The 16,023-nt window shown below is 39.2% G+C and overlaps 1 protein-coding gene across 1 annotated transcript in view; it reads right to left on the bottom strand.

The window, feature by feature from the left end:
* jak2a (Janus kinase 2a) overlaps window positions 1-16,023 on the bottom strand; it is a 60,118-nt gene that overhangs the window by 29,001 nt on the left and 15,094 nt on the right. Inside the window, exon 2 of the mRNA XM_066645150.1 lies at window positions 3,246-3,498. Coding sequence (XP_066501247.1) covers window positions 3,246-3,474 — 229 coding nt within the window. The 5' untranslated portion in view covers window positions 3,475-3,498. The remainder of the gene's footprint in view (window positions 1-3,245; window positions 3,499-16,023) is intronic.

Here is a 16,023-nt window from a genome sequence, read left to right as displayed (position 1 = left end):
ACGCCCATAAACTGTTGTCAGTTCACAGGTGGTCTGTCTTTCTAACATGTTTTGTATATAGCTCCAACTGCACACAAAAAAACACCCTGCCATTTTGGAGATGTTCTGACCAAAACTTTACAACCTTGGCCCTTGTCAAAGTTGCTCAGATCCGTATGATTGCTGACTGTTTCTACTTCTAACTTCTTAAGAACTGTGTTCTCCCTGTGTCCACGTGGGTTTCCTCCGGGTGCTCCAGTTTCCTCTCGGGATCCAAAAACACGTTGGTAGGTGGATTGGTGACTCAAAAGTGTCCGTAGGTAGGTATGTATGTGTGTGTCGCACTGTGAAGGACTGGCGCCCCCTCTAGGGTTTGTTCCCACCTTGCGCCCAATGTTTCCGGGTAGGCTCCGGACCCACCGTGACCCTGAATTGGATAAGTGCTTACAGACAATGAATGAATGAATGCATAAACTTTAAGAACTTGACAGGTGCCACTGTAAAGCGATAATGTCTTATGGATGATTGGTGTAAATCAGTAAGAAACCATGATACAATTTTATGCACAGATTTCTTTAGAAGTCTTTTCCATAGCTGTCTGTCAGCAGGATAATTGCTTTTCTGAACTGTGTGCATTCAGAAGATGAGAATGCTTTGGCCATTTGATGTTTGGCCAATTAATATTATCACACTATAATGAGTGAGTTTGGGTTAAAAGAGAGAAGAAGAAAGCTGCAAACAGCTCAAAAAATCCTTCACTCGACTTTGTGCTCACAGGTACAGGGGGTCCTCGACTTACGACGTTGATCTGTTCCTAATAATTTATGATTTGTTTATGATTTATGATTTATTAATAACGGTATGTAAAAGGTGGATACCGCCTATCCCTATCTTTAGTGATTCTAAACAGCAAAAGCAATTTTACCCACCTGTGGAACAGGAATAGAACAATATCCTCATCTCATGCTTTTCTCTTTATTGTCAAAACTACTCCACTTCACTTTCTCTGCCATGAGCTTTAAATGAGGTGAATTTAGAGTGTAAATTTGTGTTTATCTTTTAAATTTCAAATATTAACTATAATGTTGCTTACTAAGAAATTCAATAAAGTCCTCTATGAGATTTACAACAACGGGCCCAACCCCAGATGATAAAACTTTAGATACTTCTCCCACTTCACAGAAATATGAGTCATTTCAGATTGAGTTTTTACGCCATCAATACATCACGCCCAGTACATCTACCTCAGGTCTGGAAGAATTACAGAGTAAGCGTGACTCAGAAAACAAGCACCATCCTATAAGTCTGAGCATGTGTTAAGCCTTACCTCTACCTAAAACACAACTGCTACATAGTGGGTTGGTTTAGCACACACAGATATCACTGAACTGTGGCACAAAAACCTCCCGGTGAACCACCTACTGATGTCTGAATGTTCCTACATTTATTGACTCTCTTTATCAAAAGCCCTGTATTTTTATCCCTCTATTTACTTTGCTTCCCCCTACATTTGTTACAGGGTGCTGCTAAATTTGCAAAAAAACTTAAATAAAAAAATAAATATAACAATGATAATCCTAGTAACCATAGTCTGTTGGAAATGTGTATCTTCCATCAGGATCATATTATTTTCTCATCTCTTCTCAACTATAATGAAGGAACACAATCTGAAGGACAGCTGCTGTGTCCAAACGAGGTAGTAAAGTACAAATCGACAAAAATAGAAATAGAAATGTTTTTCTTTGGACAATGACGATAATAACCTTTAGACTCTGAATAGCTGTGTTTTCATTTGCTTAGAATGAGCCCTTCACATCTACACAGGGAGAAGGCTCTCTTCCAAACAGAGGCTGCCAACATGTTTCTACAGTAGCCCAAAACATACAAACTAAACCCTTGCTCGAGGAAGTGGCATCTGCATTTTTAGACTGAAGCAGCAGCTTGGAAAGGGAGTGGTGAGGGACGGGAAATCAGTAGGTTTCAGTCTGCACCCTCGTAGGGCCCTATGAAATCTTTTTTTATGGTTATATATTTTTCCACCATTTTGTGATTATCTCCTTTAAGAAAATAATTACAAATAAACAAACAATAGCAAAAATAGCTATAAAATTTGTATTGACTGAAATGACTGCTATAATTTAGCAATAGCAAAAACAATCTGTATTCAACCAGCTGTTTGTCCAGTATGTGCAAGCCAAACATTGGCTAGATAAACATTAAGTGCAGGGCAAACATTAGTAGACATCAGTAAATAGTGTAAGGATTTAATATTCAGCCGACTGTTTGCTGACCACACTCTGGCCATTGTTCAACCCAGAAACTGGCAGCCGACCACAGCCACGCCCCAGACCAGCACACGCAGGCGACAGACATGTGAATGTAAACAGGAGTGAGAAGAGCAACATAAAACACTTTGCTATTATGCTATAGGGGCTAACAGCACATGGCCGCATCGCTCAAATCTAACGGTGGTGGACTGTGTGTTTGTAAAGAACATGCATTCATTCATTATCTGTAACCCTTATCCAGTTCAGGGTCGCGGTGCGTCCAGAGCCTACCTGGAATCATTGGGCGGGAAGGCAGGAACACACCCTGGAGGGGGCACCAGTCCTTCACAGAGCAACACACACACACACACATTCACTCACACACTCACACCTACGGATACTTTTGAGTCGCCAATCCAACTACCAACGTGTGTTTTTGGACTGTGTGAGGAAACCGGAGCACCCGGAGGAAACCCACACAGACACAGAGAGAACACACCACACTCCTCACAGACAGTCACCCGGAGGAAACCCACACAGACACAGAGAGAACACACCACACTCCTCACAGACAGTCACCCGGAGGAAACCCACGCAGACACAGGGAGAACACACCACACTCCTCACAGACAGTCACCCGGAGGAAACCCACGCAGACACAGGGAGAACACACCAACTCCTCACAGACAGTCACCCGGAGGAAACCCACGCAGACACAGGGAGAACACACCAACTCCTCACAGACAGTCACCCGGAGGAAACCCACGCAGACACAGGGAGAACACACCAACTCCTCACAGACAGTCACCCGGAGGAAACCCACGCAGACACAGGGAGAACACACCAACTCCTCACAGACAGTCACCCGGAGCGGGAATCGAACCCACAACCTCCAGGTAAAGATTAATGTAAAAACGTTAGAGTGAAAATTTTAAAACTGTAAAATCAAATTTTCCCTTAAATATGACTTCAGCAGTGACTAAAACTAAAGACACTCACCACACTCTTTGGCCGCTTTGATGCATAATTCCTCTGCTACGTAATCTCCCGGGGGGTACGTGAGTGGAGGACAGTCGCTGGTGCCCTGGCCCTGCCCTTGGCTGCGATAGTAAAGGTGAACCTGCAGGGCAGTGCTGGAGGTCGGTTTGAGGGGGTGTGCGTCTCCATTCTGATGAGATGGACTCGGATAAGGCGAGGTTGCCATGGCGAGAAATGTAGTCCAGGCCATGTGTGGTCACGCTGTATCGCCCACCTGCCAGGCAAAGGAAAGGTTATTGTGGGGATTCTATTTTAGAAAATAAAGCTAATGTGAATTCACTAAAACAGCAAACAATGAGATGTCATTACAGCAACCCACATGTTAAGAATTCAAAAAGTATTACTGTCACTGTGCTGTTTAAATGTAGTTTTATGATGAATTACATTACACAGTAATGTGATGATATTACATAAATGCTATTACCTCCATTACGCATTCGGTTTTAGACACATTTCCACAAAAAAAAGATGCTTATCAAAAATAAATCTCACAAACATTTTAAAAATCAAAAAGTAAGTAATTCCACTCATCTGCTGACTAATGTACTAATGTGGATCATATCAACGGTTTACAATCTTTCCTTCTTTAGAACTTTAGGGCTGGCGATAATAATACAGATGAAATTACACAATGCTTTTGTCAATGCTGGTAATTAATCCTTACTGAGTATGAATAAAAAACACATCATCTCAGTGCCACAGCAAGAATGACTCATGAGCTGTAGCACGAGTGTTGAATCAGGCTTTTACTTTGATCTACAGGCTTCAAAACAAGCAGAAAGCTAATGTGATTGTGTAATCAAACATTTTTCCGATGGCAAAATGCCATAGAACCTGCAGTGCTCAGCACTGGAAAAGAAAATCCTTAAAAACCAACTGTTCTACCGATAATGATTAGCATTATGATATACATGGAAGAATGTTGTATGATTGTTCCTCAAATGTCTTGACGTTCATGCCATTTTATCTAGTGGAAGGGTCTTATATAAATGGCACATAATTTAACTTTTAAATGTATCTTAGTGGAATAAGATAAAAGCCCTGGAGAAATCACTTCAAACCAACAATAGATTTAAGATATTACTCAGAAAACATCTTTTATTTGATTATTTTTGTCCTCTTCATTGTAGATGGTATCACTATTTTCCAAACCCATCACACCTGCATTCTCTTCTATTCAAAGCACACTGTGGGTATGATGAGGGTTAGGAAGGTTTCCAAGAACCTTTCTCAAATACACCAACGACATGACTTTTTAAACAAAAAAAACAAAAAATAATAATTCTAGGTGTAGTAATGTGGGAGCTATGTAAACAGTGTTATCTCTGTAATTGTCGTGGCAGTTTTTAATAAACAAAGTGTCTGGTGTATTAAGTGTACACACTTGTCTGTTGTGCCTGTATTTGTACGTTCACCTCCATTTACCGTGAAGGTTAAGGTAACAATCTATTTGACCATAAGAGCATGTCTTTTTTAAAAACACTCTCTGCTTTAAAAAAGCAAGGGAACAATTTACTAAAAATGCAATTTATTTAAACCGTAAACACACAGAAAAGTGACACAATGTGATTCCAATCAGCAACGTTCACACTGAACTAAAAACTCATTTAAAAAGCAAAAAAATAAATGTTTTGTTAGAAATTTCACCAACAACGGCCTGAAAAGAATGTCCCACAGGCTTCTAATTGCTAAATACTAGGCTTTGACTGAAATTATAAAGAATTACCAACAAAAAAGAGCATTTCTGTAAACACAGCACAAACATACATATAGCAGGGTGTATTTTGGATAAAGATTTAAATTTATGGTCTCGACTAGAAAAACTTGTCTTGTAACAATTAGATTACAAGACTGTCCCACCTTTCTGACATTTTTAGTTGGGTCCAAACCAAAATAACAGGTGTAAAAATATGCCTCAGACCACAGTCTAAACCAAAAGGACCAAAATTTGGTCAGACTTTTATGTCCATATCAAACTGTTACATGCTTTGCTTCCCTTGCAGTGTGAACACACTTTCAGACCACTTGCAGGAAGTTGAAGCAGCCCATCTCTCTGTAAACAACAAAAGAATGAGTCATGGTAGCAGATGTGGCGCTGAAGAGATGAAATATTTAACTGACGTTTGCTCAGATTAAGTTCAACATCAGCTTGAAGAAAACACAAACTTTATATTGTAATAGAATGAGAAAGAAGGGATATGAAAGAGTGGGAGAGCAATGCCACCTGAAGTTAAAGAGACTGCAGTAGTAATGCTAGTAGTAGTGCTACTGTTAGCAGTTCCATAATATTAGTCGTACAGTAACAACGGATCAGATCGTTTGTTTTTACTGGCAAACCTCAGAACTGACCACACGCCAACGTCACGCAAACCCCTCTGCAAACCAATCAATGTCAAGCAAGTATGAGTAAACGCAGCCCACGCAGCTGATGACGACAAGACTTAGGTACATCGTAGAAATTTTATTACTTGCACTTGCTTATTTGCAGTGTGAAACCAAATGTACACAACCATGGCATAGAAGACAATGAGTAATTCAACTTATAGTTATGGTTTTTAGAATAGTAATGTGAATAATAGGATTAGGAGTCCTGAAGTAGGCTCTGTGTCTTATGACCACTCATTCAGAATGCTCTGTAGTTCAGCACTAGGCTCCAGTCCTTTTTGGGCGACCAATTCTGAAAGGTTTAAACAGGAACATACTACAAGAAACTGGTGCACACAAGGGCTACTAATTTACCTTTTATTTAACCATGTAAGTTCAGGGAGGAATGAAAAAAATAACATACACTCGCACACAAAACAGAGTGGGCTATTATTAGAGTGTTTTTTTTTTGTGCCCAAAATCTGCAAAGAACCAAGTCATATTTCGTAAGAATTACTGAGAAACTTTGCTGGCTGACTAATGGAGCAACAGCTTTGTGTCAATATCAAGCAGCTCTAAGATCAGTGGTTTCACTTCTTGGTAGCTCTCCAGGGACATGCAGAATGCACAGAACAGTGACAAACTGAAACATGCTAAAAAGATGGAAATTTTTGAAAACCTCTGAATCACTGCTGGGACACAGATGGAAGGACTGTGCACTCAGTCTTTAAGTCCTGAATTCATTACATTCTGAGTAAAAGAGCTTTGGCTTATTGACCTCATCTGTTTCAGCTTACACTTAGTCATTTAACACAAGGAGAACCAAGAAATGTATTTTTCCACAAACACACCAGAGAGCCACAGAGCACACAGCGGTTTTGGACATCGGTTGTCAGAAGGACAGTCGTCCCCTCTGGGGGTTTTTTACCTTAACTTCATGTTAACTCAAACTCTAAAGGTCAGTTCCCTGGACTACACAGCTTTGCTAATGGTGTTTCTCTATTGAAAATCCCTGCCTGGGAAACCCACCTTTAGGATCCATATGTTGACCTTTCATCCCTGTCATAACATCATTGTGGTTATTATAGAACAAGTTTAAAGGCCAATACCTAATGGTGTACCAATTTGGAAATGTAAAAAAGGTAAAACTGCGTTACTTATGTCCTTCACTCCCTTCAGAGGCGCTCTGTCTCAGACACAGACATTTCACAATAATCACAGTGAATGAACAAACTAGGCATCTCTGAAGTCTACTGCTCTGTGTAACGTCCATCAGCTCAATTTTCTGACTGTTTGAGGCAAATTGGAAAATAGAAAATTGGATGTAAAACAAAAAAAATGTTCCCCCATTTGATACATTTACATTTTTTTCCTTCAAATTTCTAATGCTTTATTTCTGCTCCTCACAATCTGAATTACAAGAAATATGGAAAAATAACTACTTCATTTTCTACTTTCTCCCTTTTTGCATCTTGTAATTAAAGTGGGAGGCTGTGAGACTACAACATCAGGCGGGAGACGACCGACATGCTGCACCTGATGCACATAACCTGCTGTCTTTCCCGTGAACAACCAATAAGGTCTTTCTACTCATCGATTTTATATATATTTTTTTTACTTAATGAATACTTGATGGTGTATTGCTGTTTTAAAAACAAAAAAAAAACTCATACTTGTTTGTTTTATTTTATGAAAAGTATGTGCTTCTGTGCAGATGTTTTTTTTTTTGGCCAGAAACTCACCCTCGTGTATGTAGCTAAATGCTGAAGAATGTAAGTTACTTTCATGTGGTCGTGGAGGCCAGATTGAGCAGGACCTCTCATAATAGCATCTACTGTCTGCTGTGAAAATAACGCTCAAACTCCAAAGTTTGAGTTCAGAACCTAGGAAGGAACACTAACTGCTGACCCTGTATCTTAGAGAGTGTGATACAGTATGGCATGCAAACTTGGTTTGGTCATCTGACAGTTCAGTTAAAGGCTAAATTGGGGCGTCTGGTCAAAACTGCACTGACGATTGTAGGTCACACAGACCAGGGCTACATGCATCTCTATGGAAAGTCAATACTCGGGGAGGCAATGAAGATTTTAGACGACCCCACACACATCCTGTATCAGGAATTTGTTCTGCTACCCTCGGGCAGACGCTTTAAGACACCAAATTGCAGATTATATGTTTTTACATGACATCAATCTGCTCTATTAAAAGTAGGGGTGAAATCAAAACAGCTCAGTCAAAACAGATTTTGTGTTTTGCTTTTTTACCCTCCTCCATCAATCACACCACACAGCATGGCTGAATGTTTATAACTACCTGCACTCTGTACAACAGGAAGTGAAACAAACCACATCTGTAATCAGACACAAACATCAAACAAAACACTAGAAAGATTATCATTAATAAAGATGAAGAATAACCTTCATCTGCTGTCTGTAAAACAAATCTATACCACTCTGCTCTAAATACTAACATCGGGCTACGGGATTCCCAACCTGTACTGACAGAGAGAGAAAGAGCGTGACACAGAAAGAAGAACAGAGAAAGAAAGAGAAAGACTGAAAGGATGGATGACATAGAAACACTGATTGAGGAAACTGGGCCTCAAAGTGTGAGAGTGGGCAGTTGTGGAAAGTACCACATCACATGTACTACTTCTGTTCGTTTATGGTTACTAACTACTGCCCTCTAATCAACTCAGCGACAACAAATTCTTCTTCTTTCGGCTGCTCCCTCACATCAGGGGTCGCCACAGCAGATCAACCACGATCCATACTATTGATCTGGCACAGTTTTTACGCCGGATGCCCTTCCTGATGCAATCTTGCCTATTTATCTGGGCTTTGGGACTGGCCCACTATAACGTGATGCATTCCAGTGACCCATGCAGGGAGAACACACCACACTCCTCACAGACAGTCACCCGGAGGAAACCCACGCAGACACAGGGAGAACACACCACACTCCTCACAGACAGTCACCCGGAGGAAACCCACGCAGACACAGGGAGAACACACCATACTCCTCACAGACAGTCACCCGCAGGAAACCCCCACTGTTCACTAACAGTAATTAGTGTAGAGGAGTAATTTGCCAATACTAAAAATGGCAATTTACTGTCAAATAAATATGAAATTAAATTAAAATTTGGAATAATCCTTTATATTTTTCTTTTCCAATAGTTATTTCAGAAATAATCAGTCTGATGAACCACATGAAAAACGTGTGGGGACAAAGCGTAGTGTAAAAGAACAAATATATTAAAAAAATAAATAAATAAAAAAGAGAGAGCCAGACTGTCTTAGGGGAGACGGTGAGAAAGATTTTGTAGCCCTTCCTTGCCTTGCATCATTCGGGGAGAGTTTATAAAAGTGATTTGTGGATGGTTATTTTCGAGGCTGGTGCTCAGATGCAGTAAATCAACTGAGCCTCACTCAGACCTACGGTGGACAGACAGTTTAACTCAAGTCCTTCTGCACCGCTGTGTACCCAGAACTTTCCATCCACAGCAGAGAGAGAAAGAGATTTTGCATGCATCACCTCTGCCTGCCTGTGGTTAAACCTGAGCACAAATCAAGCTACACAAACAGAAAAACACACAACAGTAAACAAAACAGGCCTTCAACGAAAAACCACGTAACACTAACAACTCTAACTAACGTTCTAACACTGCAAATAACAGTCTGGAATATCTAATCATTATTAGTTATTCTAAAAATACTTGGGAGCTTAAGGGGTTAAAGGAATAGTCAAATGGACAAATACACTGGTGTGAAAGTGAAGCCCCTAAGCTGCACTACGCAAACATGCAACTGGCATAAAGCAACTTGGCTGCTGTTTTCTTGTTTTAACGCATTAATTGTATGACCACATAATAAAGAGGCTTATCGTTTAGTAACTCCACAGAAACCAGTTTGAAACGCTACATGTTTGTTTATTTAGTTATATTTAAGGACTAACAAATGGAATATGCAAATCTGCTGAGAAAAATTTAAAATTCAAATCGCTTGGTTTTTCTACCTAATGAGAATTTGTTTAATAACTACCACGTAAAAACAACTAGGCTTTTACAGAGCATCTTCAACCCTCTCATATGTTTTAAGAAAGACACACATCAAACAAACACTGGATAATACACTTACTAATGCCTTTAATAAATTAGCATTAAAATAAAACTGCAATGTGAATTCAATCTCAACACAGGGCTTTTTTTGTGCAGTGAAATAAAACATGGAAGCACACAGAAAGAGTCAATTTCCTATAGCCCTTATTTTTCTACACAAAAAATGGGACATGCAAATGATTAAAAAGCCAGATTTTAACTAAAGGGAAGTGAAAGTGGATGAAAAATTGGCAATAAACAAAACTATACGATCAAACAATAAAAGACAGTAAATTAGAATAAAATACAGAAGCTTTTGAAGTGCCGTTACAGAATAGATAAAAGAGTAGTTTAAACTGATGTTCTCAGTCAGTTGGTTCCATTTAAGAGCGACACAGGAGCTAAACGCTGCTTCTCTGTGTTTAGTTTAGACCTGAGGCAGGACTAACGGACTAGTTTCTAAATATCTGAGAGTTCTTGGCTCATATCTCTGTAGCAGATCTGATAAATACCCTGGTCCTACACCATGAAGGCCTTTTATAGACCTTCATAAACATGGATAAATTACAAAGAGCTCTAATAAAGATGCTAACACAGGTAAGATCAAACTGCACTGCCTATAAAAAATCTGCATTGTAATTCACCAGCTCTTCTGTACCCTGTGATACTGTATCATAATGTACTGTATGATAAAATAATATTTTGTAACTGCATCAGAAACAAAACTTATAATAACGGAATTATTGTAAGTCACTCCAGTGCAGATTTCACATCATTTCTAAGCACCCCCCCCAAACACACACACAATGCTGTGCACACCTACACATAAGTAAACACACTCAAAGGCAAGGCACTTGCAAAATGAAAGGAAAAGGTATATTTTACCTGTACACAGGTGTTCCGGACACTGCTGCCCATCACAATCAGCAGCATAGTAAAGCTAATACAATGTCAACAAGGAAAGCACGGATAATTCCCAATATATCCACAACACAAGCAATAACCTGCCACATTCAAACCAATTTTAAGTGTTTAAAATCCGATATGTCCTCGCTGTCTGATACCAATTTGTCTCTGACTCTTTGCTGACGGACACAGCTGGGGTTTTCCCTTCAGTTTTCTGAGTTAAAACGCTAAAATGTTAAAAAGCAGAAGAACGCAGCAGAGAAGCCCCACGCCCCTTTTTGGGCCGTTACGTCACACATGCTGTCACTCACTTCAGTTGGTCACACTGCGGTTTCTGTGGTGATTGCAGAACTGCAGGAACAGGATGTGAAAAACTAGGGGTGTACTGAGTGTGATTGTGCGTGTGCTCGAGCAGGTTATGGGCCCGTTTCTCCAGTTCAGAAATGAACAACTACTGATGCATAAAAGACACAACCTGAAAACTGCTGCACTGAATTTAGAAAACGTGTGGCCAGTGCTAATGTAAAAAGGTGGACTCAAAAACACAAAAAGGACAATAAAGAATGCCTTCATGTGGCAAATGACAGGCCATGAGACAACTTTAGATGAAAAGTCCTGGATCGACCTAGAAAACACCTAAGAGGCTATTTCTGCCTCTTTAAAGGCTAAGCACCACTTAATTGACCTCCAGGAACATTTGACATTATTTTAGTTACTGACATATTTAAGTGTGAATTAAAATGAAAATAGCAGCTTAATTTGCTTTAAAACTGACAATGTTATTAAATTGACGGAAAAACCCGAGCTCACTACGGAAATTCTCGAACGCAACAATGACGTCACTGGTGGACAACAGCTGAACAACGCCGCGGTAAAACACCGTTATGACTGACTGTTATGACAGTATCTAGCTAAATAACCAACATTATTCATGACAATAGCCTAGCAATAAGCTAAACTCAAATTTAGAGGTACCGTTATTCTTGTAAATGTGATCGAAGTCGAACTTGAATTCATCCGACACTATAAACCTCCGTAATGCAGCTACGTAGCCGAGTATAATCTGAGGCACCGAGTTTAGCAAGTCAAGCTAACGTTAACTAACACCAACTAAAACACGCGAAGTGAGTGTCCTTACCCTGTTTACCTCCATGTTACAGAGGCTCTTGAACACCTTTCGTTGGCGCCTTACATGCCCATATTGTTGGAAAAGCGCCAGTGAAATGAGCTACAGATAACGGAGTGAGCGGATGGTCCTTTCCAAAGTGCCTGTTTAAAATTGACAAATTTAGTCCATTTTCTGGATATTTTGGGATCTTTGGGCCATTTGTTCACAGATGTCCCACTGTACATTGAATGATTGCAGCCAAAAACAACACACCTTTTCGTCATTTTGCATTAAATTAAGTGCAGCTTCTAGAGTTGTTGTCCACCATCTACGTCACAGGCAAGACGCCTATTAGAGTTTCCCAACACCGTTGGGGGGGGGCAACAGTCTTTTAAACCTTATTCCTTGAATTAGTAAGAAATAACATGTTTTCTGACTATCAATAAACACAAGTTAGGAACTCAAATTCCACTGTATTTATTTGTTTGACACTTTCATATCGCTGGTGCTTAGCCTTTAATCTACTTTCATTTTTAATGGGAACAAGTGTTCAGTAATAAATTAAACTTGCATTATATGTGAAACATATGTGAAATATTACCATCCAAAAAACTAAGCCTGCTATGCCACTGAAGCAGACACAGCAGTACAGGGTGAAATAAGTGAAACTCTACATTTGCAGTGTGGGGTCCCACTTCCAGGCCCCACTTTGTCGACTCACTAAAAACCATGATCTAGCTTTTACCCTGTGATATAGAACACATTGTTCTTCACTTTCCACTGGATGCAAGTTCATTGATCAAACTAAAAGACAAACAGGTCAGTTTTTGCTTGTCATTAGCCTTCTCCGCCTCAGTGGGATTGTTGAGGATGCTGGTTACATAAGCATCACCAAAGATTAGAAGCATACTCTCCGCATGTATATTGTACGAACCACAAAAATATGATTCAGAAAACAGATTTAGTTTCTCATCTATTCAACATGTAACAAAACATGAGCTAACAATGATTTTGTAAGCAAAAACTCACCATGATATATATTTAACATGATATGATTTAACACATATTTTACATGCTTTGTATTGTTGCTTTTGTTGAGGGACTACACTGTTTTGAAAATAATAAAGAGCATCTAACACTAAAGGCAGTATGGTAACACACAGAAATCTCCAATTCCAGGTGCTAATTCATTTTGTGACCATGATGGACATGCACAGGCTGAACTCATTACTACATGCTTCTCTGGGGACCCATTTAAATGAACGAAATGGGTACAATGACAAAATCTGAACCGTCCCTCACTGAGACGTTAGGGCTAAACGAGGACAGCCCAGCAGCTAGAATGAATAGTTTTGGCTGAGAAAAAGAACATCAGGACTCCACAACCAATAACTTGTCAAACCACAATGACATTCATGTAAATTATGGTACATTCCAGAAAGTTCATATTTGTGGGAGTTTTTTGTCACATCAACACTTTTTAATGCCTCAGACGTCACCCACGCATGTAAATTACCAAATGAATCCAAAGTGTTTTTCATATTTAGGATGTGAATGTGGCAGGACACCCTGTCCAAAACTTTAAATCATCAATTACTGTAGACAACCAAAGTACCTCATACAGCTTCTCTGTCCAAATTCCAAGGCTCAGTTTAGTTTTCCCTTTAATTATTTCATCACCTCATTATTGCAACGGGGGAAATCTGTATTCCTATTTCTGCTGACATCAGTAGAAAATATGTACAACGTTTAGCAATTTGGAACCATGTTTCTGTGAATCAGAGTCACAGAAAAAAAGGACCTTCACACGGATACAACTCCAATGTCAATAATCAACCCTATACATAATAAATCATTTTCAGTTATAATCTGCAACTGCGTATTTGCACAGGCTGGCATTATGTAAAAAATGTTTTAAATCAAATCAAGCTAATCACAACTCCTTTAGCTGTTTTTATTGTTTTAATGTTTACAAAGTGTTATTGAAATTCTTCTCCTTCAATGGCTGGTGATAAAATTACAAATCTTTCCTATACAGCACCGCCAAAGTTCGAAATATAAACCCCAATTTCAAAAGGCCAGAATTCAGGCAAACAATTAAGACTCTTAAAAGCCAACACTGCAGTTAAATCAGCAAAGTTACCAAAAAAAAATCCCCCCCCCCCAAAAAAAATCAAAGGACAACCAAAAATATTAAAGAAAATTCCAAATGTGTTTGAACTTCCTGTCGGTTTAGCGCTGTAACTAAGAAATGTCTCAGGGAAATATTTTAAAATAGTGATTACTTGACTGTTCAGCATTTTCAATTCTCAAAAAGTCAGTCAGAGGTTGTAAACTGCAGTGTCATATGATGAGGAAAACATCGCTAAAGGAAAGGAACATAATTGGCTAAAAATGAGGTCACGCTCATGCTGAGAGGGCACAATGCAGTCCAGGCAAAGTTGCTTTAATCTCCAGCTCTGTATTCTAAATCAAATTGTCTTTTTATTGCATTGTTAACAAGAAATTGCAATTTAAAAGAGTGCAATTTCAAATTGTAACTACCTCAAAATTTGTCCTATATTATCAAGAACAGTGTGTCAACAAGTTTTACAGTCTGGCTTCTTACATTCAGAGGTTGACACTAAAGCCAGTTCTTAATTATTAAACAGGTAATATAAAATAAAACCAATAAAATGTTGCTCAGAAAAATCCCTTTTAGATATAGCCCTATTCTCTCTATATATACAGTGGAACCTCTACTAACGAATGCCTATACTAACGAACTTTCCAAGATACGGACCGGGCATCTGAATATTTTTTACCTCCACCAATGAACCACGATTCTAGAAATGAACCCGAGCCTCTGCCGAGCCGGCGGCTGGAAATGGCCACTGACACCAATAGGCAAGTCTCCCAGCGCCCAGACTTGAGTGAGCTTTTAAGATTAGCACATTGTAGTTTTAGCAATTTAGCATTAGTGTAAATAGCAGACATTGAAATTTGTGCTACGTTAAGCCGTATCTACGCTTCGTCTCCCCACATTCACCACCTACTCTCCGTTATTCCACCCACCCCCCACCTCCCGTCATACAGCCAGTGCCTGTGTTAGTCCTCCAGCCAGTCGTCACGTCTTCAAGGTAGCGCTGTGTAACCACTTACAACTTTATTTCTTTTTTATTAGTGTTTCCACTGTATTTCTCTTTCATCTTTAGTAACGCTACATGTACTGGAACTGGGACTGGAACGCATTAATTGCTTTTCCATTATTTTAAATGGGGAAATTGACTCGAGAAACTAACTTTTCCACTTACGAACCGGGTCACGGAACGGATCAAGATCGTAGGTGGAGGTTGCACTGTATAAACATTGTTCTTCACATTCTGCTCTGTTTTACTAAAGGGACAATGAGAAATAGTCCAAAATGATCTAGAATCCATATTTACTTCATTGCGGTTTATTAACAGTAAAGGTCTTGAACTTGTCCTGTAACAGAGCCATTAAGAGAAATTAGGGGTTTGTTCTAAAAACAGTATGGTTCTGTAAAGCTCAAAGATAAAAGGAGGATTTATACAACATAGCACCCATTTTGCTAAGTGTGTAGGTGTCGAATAACTGACAAATCACAGATTTCAATGTACTACAACCATATAAGGAATACGCTTTGACTCAGTAGTGCAGCATTAGTATTATATGTGGCAAACTAGTAAGTACATTGGGGCTCTCCCTAAAGATTCCCCAATTCAACATAAAACCTTTCAAGAGAATACCACCACCACCCAGCAGCTACATCAACACTAAATGGAAACAGAGATCTATGGGGTTTTTATTGTATTATTAATTATTTTTTATAGAAAATAAAGAATGGGAGATGCATACAACATTTTAATAAGAAATGCTAACAGTAAAGTACAGGAAAATTTATAATCACCCGCTGGGCCACTCATTTGCTAAGTGATATCTAAGCGATATATTTGATGATGAAAATAACGTCTGACTCTAAGTCAAATTAAACATCTTTGATGTTTAAATGTGGCACGTAATCAAAGTCATGAAATTGGTCTTTCACACACACAACTAAAACAAACGTCAATATGCAAACTCCTGCACTGTTTGCATTAAAAATAAATGAGGTCAATTAACCCCATTCGTTCAGGACATTGATGGTGTACTATTGACTAGACCCAAAATAATATAAAATAAAATAAAAAAGCAGGGCATAACCTTAAGAGATTCTCCTGAACAGAGCACATTCTTCTGCTTTGTGTGGGAAGTGGGGGTTT

Source organism: Hoplias malabaricus, chromosome 15 (assembly GCF_029633855.1).
Source record: "Hoplias malabaricus isolate fHopMal1 chromosome 15, fHopMal1.hap1, whole genome shotgun sequence".
Classification (NCBI taxonomy): domain Eukaryota; kingdom Metazoa; phylum Chordata; class Actinopteri; order Characiformes; family Erythrinidae; genus Hoplias; species Hoplias malabaricus.
The sequence above is the reverse complement of the archived record's forward strand: the minus strand, read 5'-3'. Positions and strand labels throughout refer to the sequence as shown.